Below are 15,982 nucleotides of genomic sequence, written 5' to 3' on the forward strand. Positions count from 1 at the left end.
TATTACATCTTATAACCTCACAATTTCCTAACAGGCCTGTGAATTAGTAGCCAAAGCAGACTGTATGATTCCAAAGTCTTTGCGTTCTATCCATCTGCCAAAATGAGCCATAATTCCTATTCATAGTGTAATATCTCCTTCAAATTGTGTATATAGATGAAATTCAACATATTTCACATTGCTTTAACGATAAAAGTTAACTTGATGACCAGAAATTAAGACTACCAATAAGCAAGCTGTTGAGTTACTATAATTATAAGAAGGGCTCTAAGTTTCAAAATTAAATATCAAAACACATACACTGAATCCTGTGCAATATAGTTCAGAAAATATGACCATAAACTTGGTTTACCTTTTTTTTCTTTTCTTTTGTCAGTTGTGGGGCCTGAACTCGGGCCTGGGTGCTGTCCCTCAGCTCTTTTTTTTTTTTTTTTTTTTTTTGGCCGGTCGTGGGGCTTGAACTCTGGGCCTGGGCGCTATCCCTCAGCTCTTCAGCTCAAGGCGAGCGCTCTACCACTTGAGCTACAGCGCCACTTCCGGTTTTCTGGTGGTTTTATTTGAGAAAGGAGTCTCACGGTCTTTCCTGCCCGGGCTGGCTTTGAACCGCGATCCTCAGATCTCAGCCTCCTGAGTAGCTAGGATTACAGGCGTGAGCCACCAGCGCCCGGCTGTCCCTCAGCTCTTCAGCTCAAGGCTAGCACTCTTACCACTGGAGCCACAGCGCCACTTCCAGCTTTTTCTGTTTATGTGGTGCTGAGGAATAGAACCCAGGGCCTCATGCATGCAAGGCAAGCACTCTACCACTGAGCCACCTTCCCAGCCTTATGTTTATTTTTTTTTAAAAACAGTGCTGGGGAGTGTACCCAAAAGTGCTTGCCTAAAATGTAGAAGTTCTAAGTACAATCCCCAGTGTTCTAAACAGAACAGTCACATCACAACAAGGTATGGTAAAGGTTTTAAAAACTTATGTGGAGGGCTGGGAAGGTGGCTCAGTGGTAGAGTGCTTACCTTGCATGCATGAGGCCCTGGGTTCAATTCCTCAGCACCACATAAGCAAAAAGAAAAAAGCCAGAAGTGGCACTGTGTCTCAAGTGGTAGAACGCCAGCCTTGAGCTGAAGAGCTGAGGGACAGCACCCAGGCCCAGAGTTCAGGTCCCACGACTAGAACCAAAAAACTTATGTGGAGCCAAGCTTGCGCCGAGGGGGGGGGGGGGAAGGAGAGGGGACGCGCCTCACACCTGTAATCCTAGCCACTCAGAAGGCTGAGATCTGAGGACTGTGATTCAAAGCCAACCCTAGTCAAAAAATCCATGAGATTCATCTCAAATTAACAATCAGAAAACCGAAGTGGCACTGGGGCTCAAGTGGTAGAGCGTTAGCCTTGAGCTGAAGAGCTGGGACAGTGCCTAGGCCCAGAGTTCAATCCCCATAACCAACAACAACAACAAAAAAATTATTATAGTTCACGCCTGTAATCCCAGCTACTCAGGAGGCTGAGATCTGAGGATCATGGTTTAAAGCCAGCCCCGGCAGGAAAGTCTGTGAGAATCTTACCTCTGATAAAAAAACCACCAGAAAATTGAAAGTGGCACTGTACTCTAAGTGATAGAGTGCTAGCCTTGAGCAAAAGAAGCTCAGGGATAGGGCCCAGGCCCCGGGGTTCAAGCCCCAGAACTGGCACACACAAAAAAAGTATACAAAGGAAAAAGTACATAAAAATATTTAAAGCAGGGGCTGGGAAGGTGGCTCAGTGGTAGAGCGCTTGCCTTGCATGCCTGAGGCCCTGGGTTCGATTCCTCAGCACCACATAAGCAAAAAGAAAAAAGCCAGAAGTGGCGTTGTGGCTCTAGTGGTAGAGCGCTAGCCTTGAGCTGAAGAGCTGAGGGACAGCGCTCAGGCCCAGAGTTCAGGCCCCACGTATGGAGCAAAAAAAAAAAAAAAATATTTAAAGCAGTAACAACTTTAAGTAGAATTATCCTTAAGGCAAGTTTATCACACAAAGAATATAATGCCAATTTCTACCAGCTGTACTGGCACATTTGTGAATTAGTATCTTTTTTCCTCAAGATTCGTTTTGATGACTTTTTGCTGAGTAAATTGAAATAATCTTTTGAAATTGTTACTATTATGGACATGAATGAGCTCAAATCATAGTTAAGTTGGCAATAATATTTTTGGGGGGTCGGTTGTGGGACTGAACTCTGGTCCTGGGTGCTGTCCCCCAGCTCTTCAGCTCAAGGCTAGCACTCTACCACTTGAGCCACAGTGCCACTTCTGGCATTGTCTGCTTATGTGGTGCTGAGGAATCGAACCCAGAGCCTCATGCGAGCAAGGCAAGCACTCTACCACTGAGCCACCTTCCTAGCCCAGCAATAATATTTAAATATAGGTGTTTTTTTTTGGCGGGGGGGGGGGGGGGGATTGGTTCATTGTAGGGCTTGAACTCTGAGCCTGAGTGCTGTCCCTGACTCTCTTCAGCTCAAGCCTAACACTCTACCACTTGAGCTATAGCACCACTTGCGATTTTCTGGTGGTTTTATGGGAGGTAAGAGTCTCACAGACTTTGCTGGTGGGGCTGGCTTTAAACCACAATCCTCAGATCTCAAGCCTCCTGAGTAGCTCGGATTACAGGTGTGAGCCACCGGTGCCCAGCTTAAATACAGTATTTAACTGTATTAAACTCTTCACTTACCATTTCAAAAGCAGAATTTTCTTTTGCTGTTCCTTACTAATACCCTTTTAACAAGATTCTGTTTTATAGGATCTAAGCTCTTTGGAACAACATTTATCAATCAATCATATGCCAACTTCTGCTCTTCTGAAAGTTTTGACTTTTTTTTTTTCAGTTGTGGGACTTGAACTCTGGGCCTGGGCACTGTCCCTCAGCTCTTCAGCTCAAGGAGAGAGCTCTCTACCACTTGAGCCAAAGCACCACTTCCAGTTTTGACATTTTTAACTTAAGGATATTCACTGAGCGTCAATGGTTAATACCTAGCTTCTCAGGAAGCTGAGATCCGAGGATCACTGTTCAAAGCCAGCCAGGGCAGGAAAGTCCATGAGCCTCTAATTTCCAATTAATTCCAGAAAATTGGAGGTGAAGTGGCTCAAAGAGGTAGAGCACTAGCCTTTAGCAAAAGAGCTCAGGAAAGTGCCCAGGCCCTGAGTTCAAGTTCCATGACCAACAAAAAAAAAGATGAAAACAGAACCAAGTGTAGCATGGCATACTGCTGGTTATCTTTGTTACAGAGTAGCGTGAAGGCTGTGGAAGTATAGTGCGTTGACAGCTTGGGCAACATATGAAGAGGACTTATACCACCAAAAGCACACAAACAAGCAAGTAGTATAGATGTCTTCATTGGTCTCCAAGTACCTACATGTGAACATACATTCTGAGACTGTCTAGAATCTCTCATTATAACTTGGTTTACTGGGCCTTGAGATATTTTATGTTTTGAAATAAAGCATCAGTCAGGCGCTATGGCTCACGCCTGTAAAATCCTATTCAGAAGGCTAAGATCTGAGGATGGCAGTTCAAAACCATCCCAGGTAGCCAAGTTCAGAGACATAGCCCAATTAACTACAAAAAAAAAAAAAAAAGCCATAAATGGAGTTGTGGCTCAAGATACAGAGTGCCAGTTTTGGGCACAAAAGTGCCCAGACACTCAAACCCCAGGACTGGCAAAAGAAAAAAAGAAAAAAATCTTGCTGGGCACTGGTGTCTCACGCCTGTAATCCTAGCTACTCAGGAGGCTGGGATCTAAAGTTCAAGGTTCAAAGCCAGTCCAGGAAGGAAAGTCCATGAGACTCTTATCTCTGAAAGTAGTGCTGTGGCTCAAGTGGTAGAGCACTTGCCTTGAACTGATGAGCTCAGAGACAGCACTAGGCCCAAGGTTCAAGACTCATGACCCACACACACACACCAAAAATAAAAAATAAAAGACCTGCAAGTTAAAAATAACAAAAAAGATCAGCCTTCTTTTTTTTAGTTATCCTTCAGATTACCAGAGAATAGGGGACTTGTAAAATTAGATACATTAATTTACTGGGCTGAAATTTTACTTAACATACCAGATTAAAATCAAGTAATTCTTAAAATATTTCCTAGGGCTATGGATAGAGATGACTGGTAGAGCTAGTAGAGTTCTTACCTAGCATTAGTATGCACAAGACTCAGAGTTAAACAGAAGAAGAGACCAAACTAAGATGTAAATAAGACTCCACAACTGTTTCACAGCTGGTCAAGAAAACTGGGGGGGGGGGGTTGTTTTGCAAGGCATTTATCTAAGAAGCAGCAGGGTCTAGGGATTGAAGTGAGGTGAGGTAGAAGGAGTTCAGGTGGGTCTGGGCAGGTCAGCTGTATGGCAGGCACTCCAGGGCAGAGAGAAGCTCAGGTATGGGTGTGGAGCTGAGGACCAAAAGTGGGCATAATGCTTACAGTGGGGGTTGAACTCAGGGCCTGTGTGCTGTCCCTGAGCTCTTTCATTCAAGGCTAGTACTCTATAACTTGAGCCAGAGTGCCACTTCTAGCTTTTTCTGAGTATTTTATTGGAGATAAGAGTCCCACACGGAGCTGGGAAGGTGGCTCAGTGGTACAATGCTTGCCATGTATGCATGAGGCCCTGGGTTCGATTCCTCAGCACCACATAAACAGAAAAAAAAAAGGAAGTGGCGCTGTGGCCCAAGTGGTAGAGCACTAGCTTTGAGGTAAAGAGCTGAGGGACAGTGCCCAGGCCCAGAGTTCAAGCCCCATGACCGACCCCCCCACCAAAAAAAAAGAAGTCCCACAGACTTCCTGCCTGAGCTAGTTTTGAACCATGAGCCTCCAGATCTGCCTCTTGAGGCAACTAAGATTATAGGCCTGAGCTACCACTACCCAGCTTCCCATAAAATTTTTATCTACAGTTAACCATCAAAAAATCAGAATATAAGATGTGGTAGAGCACAAACCTTGAGCAAAAAAGCCAAGCAAGAGTTAAGACCTCAAGTTTAAGCCCCAATAGTGACACACAAAGAGTTAGGTTCTGTTGGCTCATTCCCTAGCGACTCAGGAATTATGATTCGAAGCCTGTCTGATTCACCACCAAAATGCGGGAGGCAGAGCTGTGGCTCAAATAGTAGACTAGCCTTGAGCAAAAAGGCTCAAGGACAGCGCCCAGTTCAAGCCCCAGAACAGACAGACCAGACAGAAAAGGAAAGGAAAGAGTAAGGGAAGAAAAGGTAGGTAAGGTTTATTATTGTGTGTGTTTTTTTTAGTAGTCCTACGGATTAAACCAGGGAGGGTCATGCACATGCTAGGCAAGTACTCTACCACTGAGTCACATCCACAGCCCTATTTTTTTTGCCATAAAAAAAAATAACATCTAGGGGCTGGGAAGTGGCTCAGTGGTAGAGCACTTGCCTCGCATGCATGAGGCCCTGGGTTCAATTCCTCAGTACCACATAAGCAGAAAAAGCAGGAAGTGGCACTGTGGCTCAAGTGGTAGAGTGCTAGCCTTGAGCTGAATAGCTGAGGGACAGCGCTCAGGCCCAGAGTTCAGCCCCCACGACCAGCCAAAAAAAAAAAAAAAAAAAAAATTAAAGAAAATCTAATAATGGTGAAAAATAATGGGGGCAAGGGAGGCCAGTCCTGCAGCTCAAGTGGTGAAATGTCTGCCTAACAAGCTTGAGGGACTTCAAAACCCCCAGTACTATAGCACCAAATTCATTTTCATACTTACAATAGCACTTTGAAACAAGGTCTTACTAAACTGACCAGATGAGCCATTAACTTTTTTAATTAATTTACTTTATTATTATTATAGAGGTGATATACAGAGGATTACAATTACATGAGTCAAGAAGTGAGTAATTTCCTTTCATAGTGTCTTCTGTTCCCTCATTATCTCCCAGTCCCTCCCCTCCTGTTGTATAGTTCACTTTCATCAATGTCTAGTCAGATCCACTGCTGCACTTTCTCTCCATTTTTCCCTCCCCTCCATCCTCCAGAAAATATACACGTGAATACACCATAAACACAGAATACACATAAAGATAGAATCACCAAAAACTTTTAAAAAATCTTTTGTTTCCATACCTTGGAGTTCATTTCAGCATATATTATCGAAATATGAAGAGGCACGTATGCATTGCACCTTTGTGTTTCTCTCCTAACAGTGTACTCCTTTGGTCTCACTAGGTATATCTGGAATCCTGCATAATTTGTCATACCCCAATACATCTAGAGCCATTAACTGGGTTTTTTGTTGTTTTTGTTTTCCACCAATCTTGGGGCTTGAACTCATGGCCTGGGCAGTGTCCCTGAACTTCTTTTGCTCAAGGGTAATACTTTATCACGTGAGCCACACCACCACTTCCTGCTTTTGTTGTTTATGTGGTACCGAGGAATAGAACCCAAGGCTTCATGCATGTTAGGCAAGCACTCTACCACTAAGCCACATTCCCAGCCCCTAGACCCATTAGCTTTTAACCCTTCACCTAAGCCTCTTCAGTAGCAGGAAGTATACATATGCCACCTCATCCAGCTCTATGTATTTCCTTGTGCTTCCTTGCACTTACTAAAACTTGTTCCACCTATTACATGACCAGGTGTTCTTCCCATATCAGAGTTTAAATTATGATCTTATGTAAAAGCATGACAAGTGCTTGGAGAATTTCCTCAGTATTAAAATCTTAATCTGCCATGTGTTGGTGGCACACACCTGTAATCCTAGCTACTCAGAAGACTGAGATCTGAAGATCAAGGTTCAAATTCAACCTGGGCAACAAAGTCTGTGATACTCTTACCTCCAATTGACCACCAGAAAATGGGACTACCCTTGAGCTGAAAAGCTGAGGGACAGCCCATGGGCCCAGAGTTTAAGCCCCTTGACCAACAATAGAGAGACAGAGACAGAGACAGAGAGAGACAGCGAATTGGAAGACTGGACACCAATGCATAAGGCCTGTAATTCTAGCTACTTAGGAGACCCAGACATGAGGCTTTCAAGGACAGTTCCCTGAGACTCCTATCTCCAATTAATCACAGAAAAAGTGGGAAGTAGAGCTGTGGCTCAAGTGGTAGAATGCTAGCCAACTACTTGAAGCTCTGGGACAATACTTAAGCCCTGAGTCCAAACCCAGGACCAGCACAAAAAATAACTGGTAGTTAACCTAAAGGCTCTTATATTATGGTTTGTTTCATAATAAATGAATTCAAAGCATGTTCACTTAGCAGAAGCTCAAGGTGAGCTTTTGATGTTTTAAAATAACTCTCAAGCTAGTGACTGAGAACAGATGCATTTTGATGTTGATGTATTCTGATTGTTCATAAATTTTACCCCACCAATCACTGGAAGTGTAAATGCTTGTCTATCAAGGTCAAGGACCTAAATTCATTTCAAACCCCAGTATGAAGGGGAATTACTCCACCTCATATGGAACCAATTTTGAGAGTAAAGATTATTAGAAAGAGGCCAAGCACCAGTGGCTTATGCCTGTAACCCTACCTATTCAAGAGGCTGAGTAGTTCCTACTACTTACTGACATGTAGCTCTTAGTGGTAGAGCTCTAGCCTTGGGGGGAAAAAAGAAAAGCTCAAGGACAGCACCTAGGCCCTGAGTTCAAGCCCCATGAACTCACGCACGCACAGACACGTGCACACGCACAAGCGCGCACGCACGCGCGCACACACACACACACACACACAAATTAAGGAAGGACAAAAAGAGCAACCACAGTTGGGTGCCAGTGGCTTATGCCTGTAATCCTAGCCATAGCCAATCCAGAGGTTGAGATATGGAGGGAGGGGATATGTGCCAGGAAAGACCATGACACCCTCATCTCCAATCAAACACCAGAAAACCAGAAGTGATGCTGCGGCTTAAAGTGGTAGAATACTAGCCTTGAGCAAAAGCAGCTCAGGAACAGTGCCCAAGTCCTGAATTCAAGCCTCAGGACTGGCCAAAAAAACAAACAACCATTCCAGGAATTCTAATGTTGACTCCCTTTGTTCTCCACAAAGAGAAAAATAATCATTCTCATCTTCCAATAAGACCCTACTTTTTTTTTTTTTTTGGGGGGGGGTCTGGTCGTGGGGCCTGAACTCTGGGCCTGGGTGCTGTCCCTCAGCTCTTCAGCTCAAAGATAGCACTCTACCACTTGAGCCACAGCGCCACTTCCGGCTTTTTTCTTTTTGCTTATGTGGTGCTGAGGAATCAAACCCAAGGCCTCGAGCATGCAAGGCATGCACTCTACCACTGAACCACCTTCCCAGCCCCTAGACCCTCCTTTTTTATACCAATGTGGTTCATAGACATGGGAAGATTAAGACTTGCTTCTAAAATACCATATATTAAACCTGCTTACTATGGCTATAAATACATAAATACTATCTCTTAGACTATATGACTTGTTAAAGGGATTAGATGCCATATTTAACAGTTTTAGCCCAAAACTTCAGTGTTTCCCATATGCAACCTCAAACTGTCCAGTTCCTGAACAGTTTAGCTCTTCTAGCACCATTAAGCAATCAGTATAAATTGCTTTCAATTCTCTAGGGTAGTTAAAAAGGAGAATGGTTTTAGGCAGCTGTCCACAGCATGCAAAAAGGTAAGCCTTCAGCAGTAACAAAAAAAGGACATTTAGAGGCCAACATTCAAAATGTATCGAAAAGCCCCAAAACATGACAATGTCTTTTCACTTTCTTTCACACTGCACACCTGGTAAGTTTTAAGTGACTAATACCACAGGAGCACTCTCATTTCTTTCCATACTCCCACACCTGGTAACTTTTTTGTTATGTCATTAATACTACAGGAATTTTTTTTGTCACCACAAAACCCAATTACTACATGTTATTAATGAAAGAGGGAACACAGACTGGTTTTTGGTGATTTCCTCTCTTCTCTCCCTTTCCACTGAATCTCTTATGCTCAACCTTTTAACTTATAAAGAGGACACAAACACACAGTAACCATGTGGCTCTGCCTAGAGTCCTACCTAGAATAATCAGGGCTTGGTCAAAAACCCTCAGTACTCAAATGCCAATATGATCATCACTAACCTGTCATTTATTTGGAAGCTACAATCATAAGCTTTCAAATCATCTTTTAATGAATTTAAAAGAACTTCTGCCCCAATAACACATCTCCTTTATCTCAGCCAGTATACTAAAAGCCTAAATTCCCACAGAACATCAAGTATTCAAATAGATATCCAAGTTTCTTCCTCTCAAGGGCATCAGAAGAAACTTATTTGGGGCCCTGAGGAGGGAAAGAGACTTTCATTACTAGTACACCTTCATTTGTTTGGTTTTTAAACACACTGAAATAATGACAAAGCTGACCTTGAGCTGTACTCCTCATTTTACATCCCTACCCCTTCCCAACAGGAAAAATCTGTACGACTAAATTTAGTTCAATATCTCCCTTAACTTTTGAGTTTTTCAAGTCATTTCTCTTACTTTTGACATCCTTGAATTTCTGCTGATACACTAGGGCTAGTCCATATGATCCAAACTACTATTGAAGGGCCCTACATAATGTTTCGGAAAATAAGACACTTTTTAAGTCTAATGATCATACAATACTTGATTCTAACCATGCCAGTTACCCCACAAAAGCATAAAAACCACTGGAACCATGTATGTAAACACGCTGTGTTAACAGATGCTGTACAACTTAAGTATCTAAATCCAAAATGAAGGCAAGATTTAAAAAAGAAATAAAAGGGACCAGGATTGACTGAACAGATGCAATTGATAAATCTCTGAAAAATCACTGAAACATCAACTGAATAGGGGCTAAGAGTGTAGTAGCTCAGGGGTAGAGAAGGCTTGAAGCTCTAGGTTCAATTCCCAGCCCAGAAAGAAATTAACAAAGAGGACTATTAAAACCTGTACCAAAAAAAAAAAAACTACTTAAAATGTAGAAGAAAAAAATGAATGAGGAGCTGGGAAAGTAGCTCAGTGGTAGAGTGCTTGCCTTGCAAGCCTGAGGCCCTGGATTCGATTCCTCAGCACCACATAAACAAAAAGAAAAAAGCCGGAAGTGGCGCTGTGGCTCAAGTGGTAGAACGCTAGCCTTGAGCTGAAGAGCTGAGGGACAGCGCCCAGGCCCAGAGTTCAAGCCCCACCCCACCCCCCAAAAAAATGAATGAGACTGCCTACATTCATAATGTAATCCAAAAATCCCAAGCCTCAGTTGAGTGCCTGGAATAGATTTCGTCCCAAAACGAAATTAAAAACATGCATTCCACGCTTGGTGTACTCAAAGTACAGTGGCTTTTAAAAAAAAATAAAAAGTAGGTAGTCATGTGAAATTATTTTTCAACAGGTCTGTGTGCCCCCCCCAAAAAAGTGCGTACCGATCAAAGTCATTTCTCACAAACGAGCAGACTGATGCCATGACCACGGCCAGAGGCAGAACTAAGGAGTCAGGGTTTTCTGTCCCCAGCTTTACGGATCTATCCTATCCACCAACACAGTGGCTCGTGCAGCCAGTGAAAAAGATTGCGGGCACTTCGGGGGTCTCCTGGGCCAGTAGAGGAAAAGGGAGAGTGAGAGAGACATTTCCGCACCTCCCCCGGAAGGCGGCCAGGTTGCAAAGCCCCCGCCCCCGCCCCACCCCCACCCCGCCAATCCCTCAGCCACAAGGTGTGTGTGTGTGTGTGTGTATGTGTGTGTGTGTGTGAGTGTGAGTGTCGGCCCGGGAAGAAATCCGGCCGTAGCATCTCCGCTCGCCTGGCACCCAAGGATGCCGGCTGTGATTCCCACCCCCCCGGCCCTCAACCCCCCCGAAGCCTGCGCCCCGGGCCCGGCCCAAAGAAGTCCCCCCCCACACACTCCAAATGGATCCCCCCCTTTTCTGAGGCGACTCCACAGCAGCCGCCGCCCCGCACACGGCCTCCGGGGAAAAGCCACCGCCCCCACCCGCCATATTTCCCTGAAAGGCGCCCGCGCTACGGCTCCCCGTCTCCACTCCGTCCCAGGGGGGCGGGTGTTGCTTCCCCCACACACACACCCCGCCACCCCGTGTCCCCCTCACATCTCAACCGTCCCAGGAGCTCCCCGAAGGAATGCTCGCCCGGGGGAACAGCACCCGCCATCGCCCCCTCCCCCGCCCAGGGACTCGCCCTCCCCCTCTTAGCCGCCATTTTACAACCAACTCCTCCACCCTTTTCGTCTCGGCCTCCCGGCTCCAGACGGTCTTGCGAATAAGGACACCGACCAGGTCAGGTTCCTGGACCGGGAGATTCCCATCGCTCCGGGAGCCCACACACGCCATTTCCTGCTTTCCGAATCCACGTCCCCGGGCCAGGCTCCGAGACGATGCCGCCATTTTGTCTCCTGATCCCGGGCCTCTGTGGGCGGCGGCAGAGGGTCCGAGGATTCCAGCCCCCTGTTGCCCCCCCAACTCACCGTCGTATCGCTCAGCCTGCTCGGCCAGCTTCGCCTGGTACACCAGATCTTCCCGATCATCCATAGCGGCAGCGGCTCCGGCAGGGTCTGCGCGACGGATGGAAGCGGATAGCGTCTCCGGCTCTCTCTGCCTCTCGCTCTGCGTCCGGGCAGCAAAAAATGGCGGCGCCTCAATCCGGGACTTCCGCCTGCGCACGCGGACAACTGCTCGGCTCTATGGCAACCGCTCCCTGGCAACTGGCGCGGGGGGGCGGGACCTGGAGCTCCGCGCTGGAAGAGGCTGGAACCCACGAGACTCTCCCCTCCTCCATCCGCTTAGCCCGCGCCAAAGGACCAAGGCGGGAACTGCGACTGCGCGTAGGGATACCACCCCCCCCACCCCCCACCCCCGGGAGGCAGTTTGGCTGCTTGCAGGCGAGGTCGTCCTGGATTGGGCCTTGAAAGCTCAGGCCAATGCCTGAGAATGCGGGAGACCGAAATTGTTTTTTGGTTTTTGCTTTTGTTTGATTGTAATGACAGGCCTTCCTCGCTAAAATCAAGCATTCTGCCCTTCCTGGCTCCCTTTGCTTACCTGAACCCAATTCCTGGGCCGTTTTCAAGCCTCTTCAGCCAAGAAGAATTGGGCCCAGCTTCAATACCATAGAAGTCAAGGGGAGCGGGTGGGGCTCCAGTCTTCACACCTCAACTCACTGACACACTAATCATTTCCTTTTATCCTTGTTTTCCCCCTTAGATTCTGCAAGGATAGGCCCAGGAAAATTCCTGGTCTAGGGGTTAGGAAGGTGACTTAGTAGTAGAGTGCTTGCCTAACATGCATGAAGCCCTGGGTTTTTTTCTTCAATACCACATAAACAGAAAAGGCCAGAAGTGGCACTGAGGCTCAAGTGGTAGAGTGCTAGCCTTGAGCAAAAGAAGCTCAGGGACAGCACCCAGGCCCTGCCTGAGTTCAAGCCCCATGGCCGGCCAAAAAGAAAATAATAGAAAAAAAAATATATATATATATACCTGGTCTAGAGGTGTGGCTCAGCAATAGACCTCCTGCCTAGAAAGCTGGACACCGAGTTCAAATTCCAGTACTATCAAAAAACAATTCAAGCTCAACAATTATGTTTACAAAAATAGGAATAAAGGAAAGAAACAAAGAAAAACCAGGAATTGGGCAGATGCTGATGACTCACCCCTGTAATCTTAATTACTCAGAAGGCTGAGATCTAGCTGAGTCATGCTGGTGGCTCAGGCCTGTAATCCTAGCTACTCAGGAGGCTGAGATCTGAGGATTATAGCACCACAGGAAAGTCTGTGAGATTCTTATCTCCAATGAAGGAGGTTCAAAGCCTTGGCTCACTTCTATAATCCTGTTCAAGAGGTTCATAGCTGATGAAGGAGGTTCAAAGCCAGCCTGGGCAGGAAAGTCCTTGGGGTTTTTTTTTGTTGTTGTTTGTTTGTTTTTATCTCTAAACCACTCAAAAGCTGAAGTGGAATTATGGCTCAAGTGGCTGGAAGTGAAACTGTGACTCAAGTGGTAGAGTGCTAGCCTTGAGGAAAAAAAAAAAAACTTAGGAACTGAGTGCCCAGAACCTGAGTTCAAACCCTATAGGCGTGCGCGCACACACACACACACACACACACACACACACACACACACACACACACACACACACACACACACACACACACACACACACACACAAAATCCTATGATTTACTGTCTATAAGCTTGGGACCTGCGAGGTACCAGTAATCCTAGTTAGACTCTTATCTCCAAATAACCACTCAAGAACCAGAAGTGGAACTGTGGCTCAAAGTGGTAGAGTGGTAGCTTTGAGCAAAAGAATTCAGGAACAGTGCCCAGGCTCTAAGTTTAAGTTCTACAACCGATTAAAAAAAAAAAAAAAAACTTGGGACTCAGGGGGAGCTAAGTCTGAAGACTTCAAAACCAAGATGTCTCATATCCGAGGGCAAGAGAAGATGGGCATTCCAGCCTCAGGAGATAAGTCATCCTTCCAAGTCATCCTTTCTATACCTTTCCTTCCATTCTCCATGAATTGGATGGTGCCCACCTTGTTGGTAAGGGCAGACCTTTCTTATTCAGTCCACTGGTTCAAATTATAAGCTCTTCCAGAAACACCACAAATACTTCATTAGCTATCTGGAGAGTGCAACCTAGTCATATTGACATGTTCAGTAGAAGAGCACTTGTCTAGTAAATATGAGGTCTTGGATTGGATCCTTGGTGCTGGGTATGGTTGGAGTGACAAGAAAAAGAAATAACTATTACAAACCATATGTCAACAAATTATATAGGAAATGAAATGAACAAATTCCTAGAAACACATAAACTGTCATAAGTAACCCAAGAAAGAAATAGAACTGAATAAACATATAACAGATTAACTCAGTAATCAAAAACCAACAATTGAACAATGGTGAATGTTTGTTTTGCAATAATAAGGATTAAACCCAAGCCTTGTTTTTCCAGTTCTAGGGATTGAACCCAAAGCCTGGTACATGCTAGCCTGACACTCTACCTCTTGAGTCACAGGCCCAAGCCTTTTTGCTCTATTGTTTAGTTATAGGGTCTCACTTTTTTGGGGGGGGGTCCAATCGTGGGGCCTGAACTCTGGGCCTGAGTGCTGTACCTCAGTTCTTCAGCTCAAGGCTAGACTCTACCACTTGAGCCACAGTGCCACTTCCAGCTTTTTTCTTTTTGTTTATGTGGTGCTGAGGAATCGAACCCAGGGCCTCAGGCATGCAAGGCAAGCGCTCTACCACTTGGCCAACTTCCCAGCCCTAGGGTCTCACTTTTTGCCCAGACCAGTCCAAATTACAATCCTACCACCATAACTGAGCTGACAGACACAACCACCACACCCAGCTTTTTCTGTTGAGATAAATCTCTGAATTTTTTGCCTGGACTAGCCTCCAATCATCCTAATCTCTGACACGTGGAGTAGGTTGGATTATAAACCTGAATCAGTGCCTAAATTGCCTTGTGTTTTTTTGTTTGTTTGGGGGTTTTTTGTTTTGTTTGCTAGTCCAGGGGCTTGACCTCAGGGCCGGGGCACTGTCCCTGAACTTCTTTTGCTCAAGGCTAGCATTCTACCACTTGAGCCAGAGCACCACTTTTCTTTTTATGTGGTACTGAGGAATCAAACCCAGGGCTTCATGCATGCTAGGCAAGCACTCTACCACTAAGCCATGTTCCCAGCCCATTGTTATTTAATCAGTCATGAGTCTTAACTTAGAGCCTGAGCACTGTCTCTAAACTCTTTCACTCAAGGCTAGCAGTCCCAGGGCTGGGAATGTGGCTTAGTGGTAAAGTGCTTGCCTAACATGCATGAAGCTCTGGATTTGATTCCTCAGTACCACATAAACAGAAAAAGCCAGAAGTGGCACTGTGGTACAAGTGGTAGAATACTAGAAGCTCAGGGACAGTGCCCAGGTCCTGAATTCAAGCCCCAGGACTGGGGGGAAAAAAAAAAAAAACACTAGTGCTCTACCATTTTGAATCACAGCTCCACTTCCGGTTTTCTGGTGGTTAAGTGGTGATGAATCTCATAGACTTTCTTGCCTGGACTGGTTTTAAACCACCATCCATAGATCTCAGCCTCCTGAGTAGCTAAGATTACAGGTATAAGTCACCAGTGCCCCACAATTGTTTTTTTATTTTTTGTTTTTTTTTGTTGGTCGTGGGGCTTGAACTCTGGGCCTGGGCGCTGTCCCTCAGCTCTTCAGCTCAAGGCGAGCGCTCTACCACTTGAGCTACAGCGCCACTTCTGGTTTTCTGATGGTTTTATTGGACTTAGGAGTCTCACGGTCTCTCCTGCCCGGGCTGGCTTTGAACCGAGATTCTCACATCTCAGCCTCCTGAGTAGCTAGGATTATAGGCATGAGCCACCAGCACCCGGCTCCAATTGTTTGTTTTTGAAAAAGGGTCTTACTTTGCCCAGGCTGGCCTTCAACTTGCTATATCCTTCTACTTCTGGCTCCAGAGTATCTAAGATTACAAGTATGTGCACTATTCCAAACTGCAATGTGAATGCACTGAATACCCATTGTACTCTATGTACCTAATACCAACTGTACTCCAAAAAAAAAAAAAAATTGAACGCTTGAACTCTGGGCCTGAGTGCTGTGTGCTTCAGCTCTTCAGCTTAAGGCTAGCACTCTACCACTCGAGCCACAGCACCACCTCCGGTTTTCTGAGTGGTTTATTGGAGATAAGAGTCTCACATACTTTTCTGCCCAGGCTGGCTTTGAGCCATGAGCCTCAGATCTCAGCCTCCTGAGTAGCTAGGATTACAGGCGTGAGCCACTGGCACCCAGCTCCAAAAAATTATTAAATTGATAATTTTTTTTGTGGGCAGGGACACAATGGTCATGAAGTCACAAAGAGAATATTACATCACAGTGGCACTGTGGTTCAAGTGGTAGAACACTAGCCTTGAGCACAAAAAGGCTCAGGAACAGTGCCTAAGTCCTGAGTTCAAGCCCCAAACAACAGCAACAACAACAAAAAGGTTTTCGGGTTGGGAATGTGGCTTAGTGGTAGAGTCTTTGCCTAGCATGCATGAAGCACTGGGTTCG

At 45.6% G+C, this 15,982-nt stretch overlaps 1 protein-coding gene across 1 annotated transcript in view; it reads right to left on the reverse strand.

The window, feature by feature from the left end:
* The window catches only part of Ywhae (tyrosine 3-monooxygenase/tryptophan 5-monooxygenase activation protein epsilon), a 47,496-nt gene extending 35,937 nt beyond the window's left edge, over positions 1–11,559 (reverse strand). The window contains exon 1 of the mRNA XM_070027443.1: positions 11,396–11,559. Coding sequence (XP_069883544.1) covers positions 11,396–11,459 — 64 coding nt within the window. The 5' untranslated portion in view covers positions 11,460–11,559. The remainder of the gene's footprint in view (positions 1–11,395) is intronic.
* Between the last annotated feature and the right edge of the window lie 4,423 nt (positions 11,560–15,982).

Source organism: Dipodomys merriami, unplaced genomic scaffold, assembly GCF_024711535.1.
Source record: "Dipodomys merriami isolate MVZ:Mamm:240054 unplaced genomic scaffold, mDipMer1.0.p SCAF_19, whole genome shotgun sequence".
NCBI classification, from domain to species: Eukaryota; Metazoa; Chordata; class Mammalia; order Rodentia; family Heteromyidae; genus Dipodomys; species Dipodomys merriami.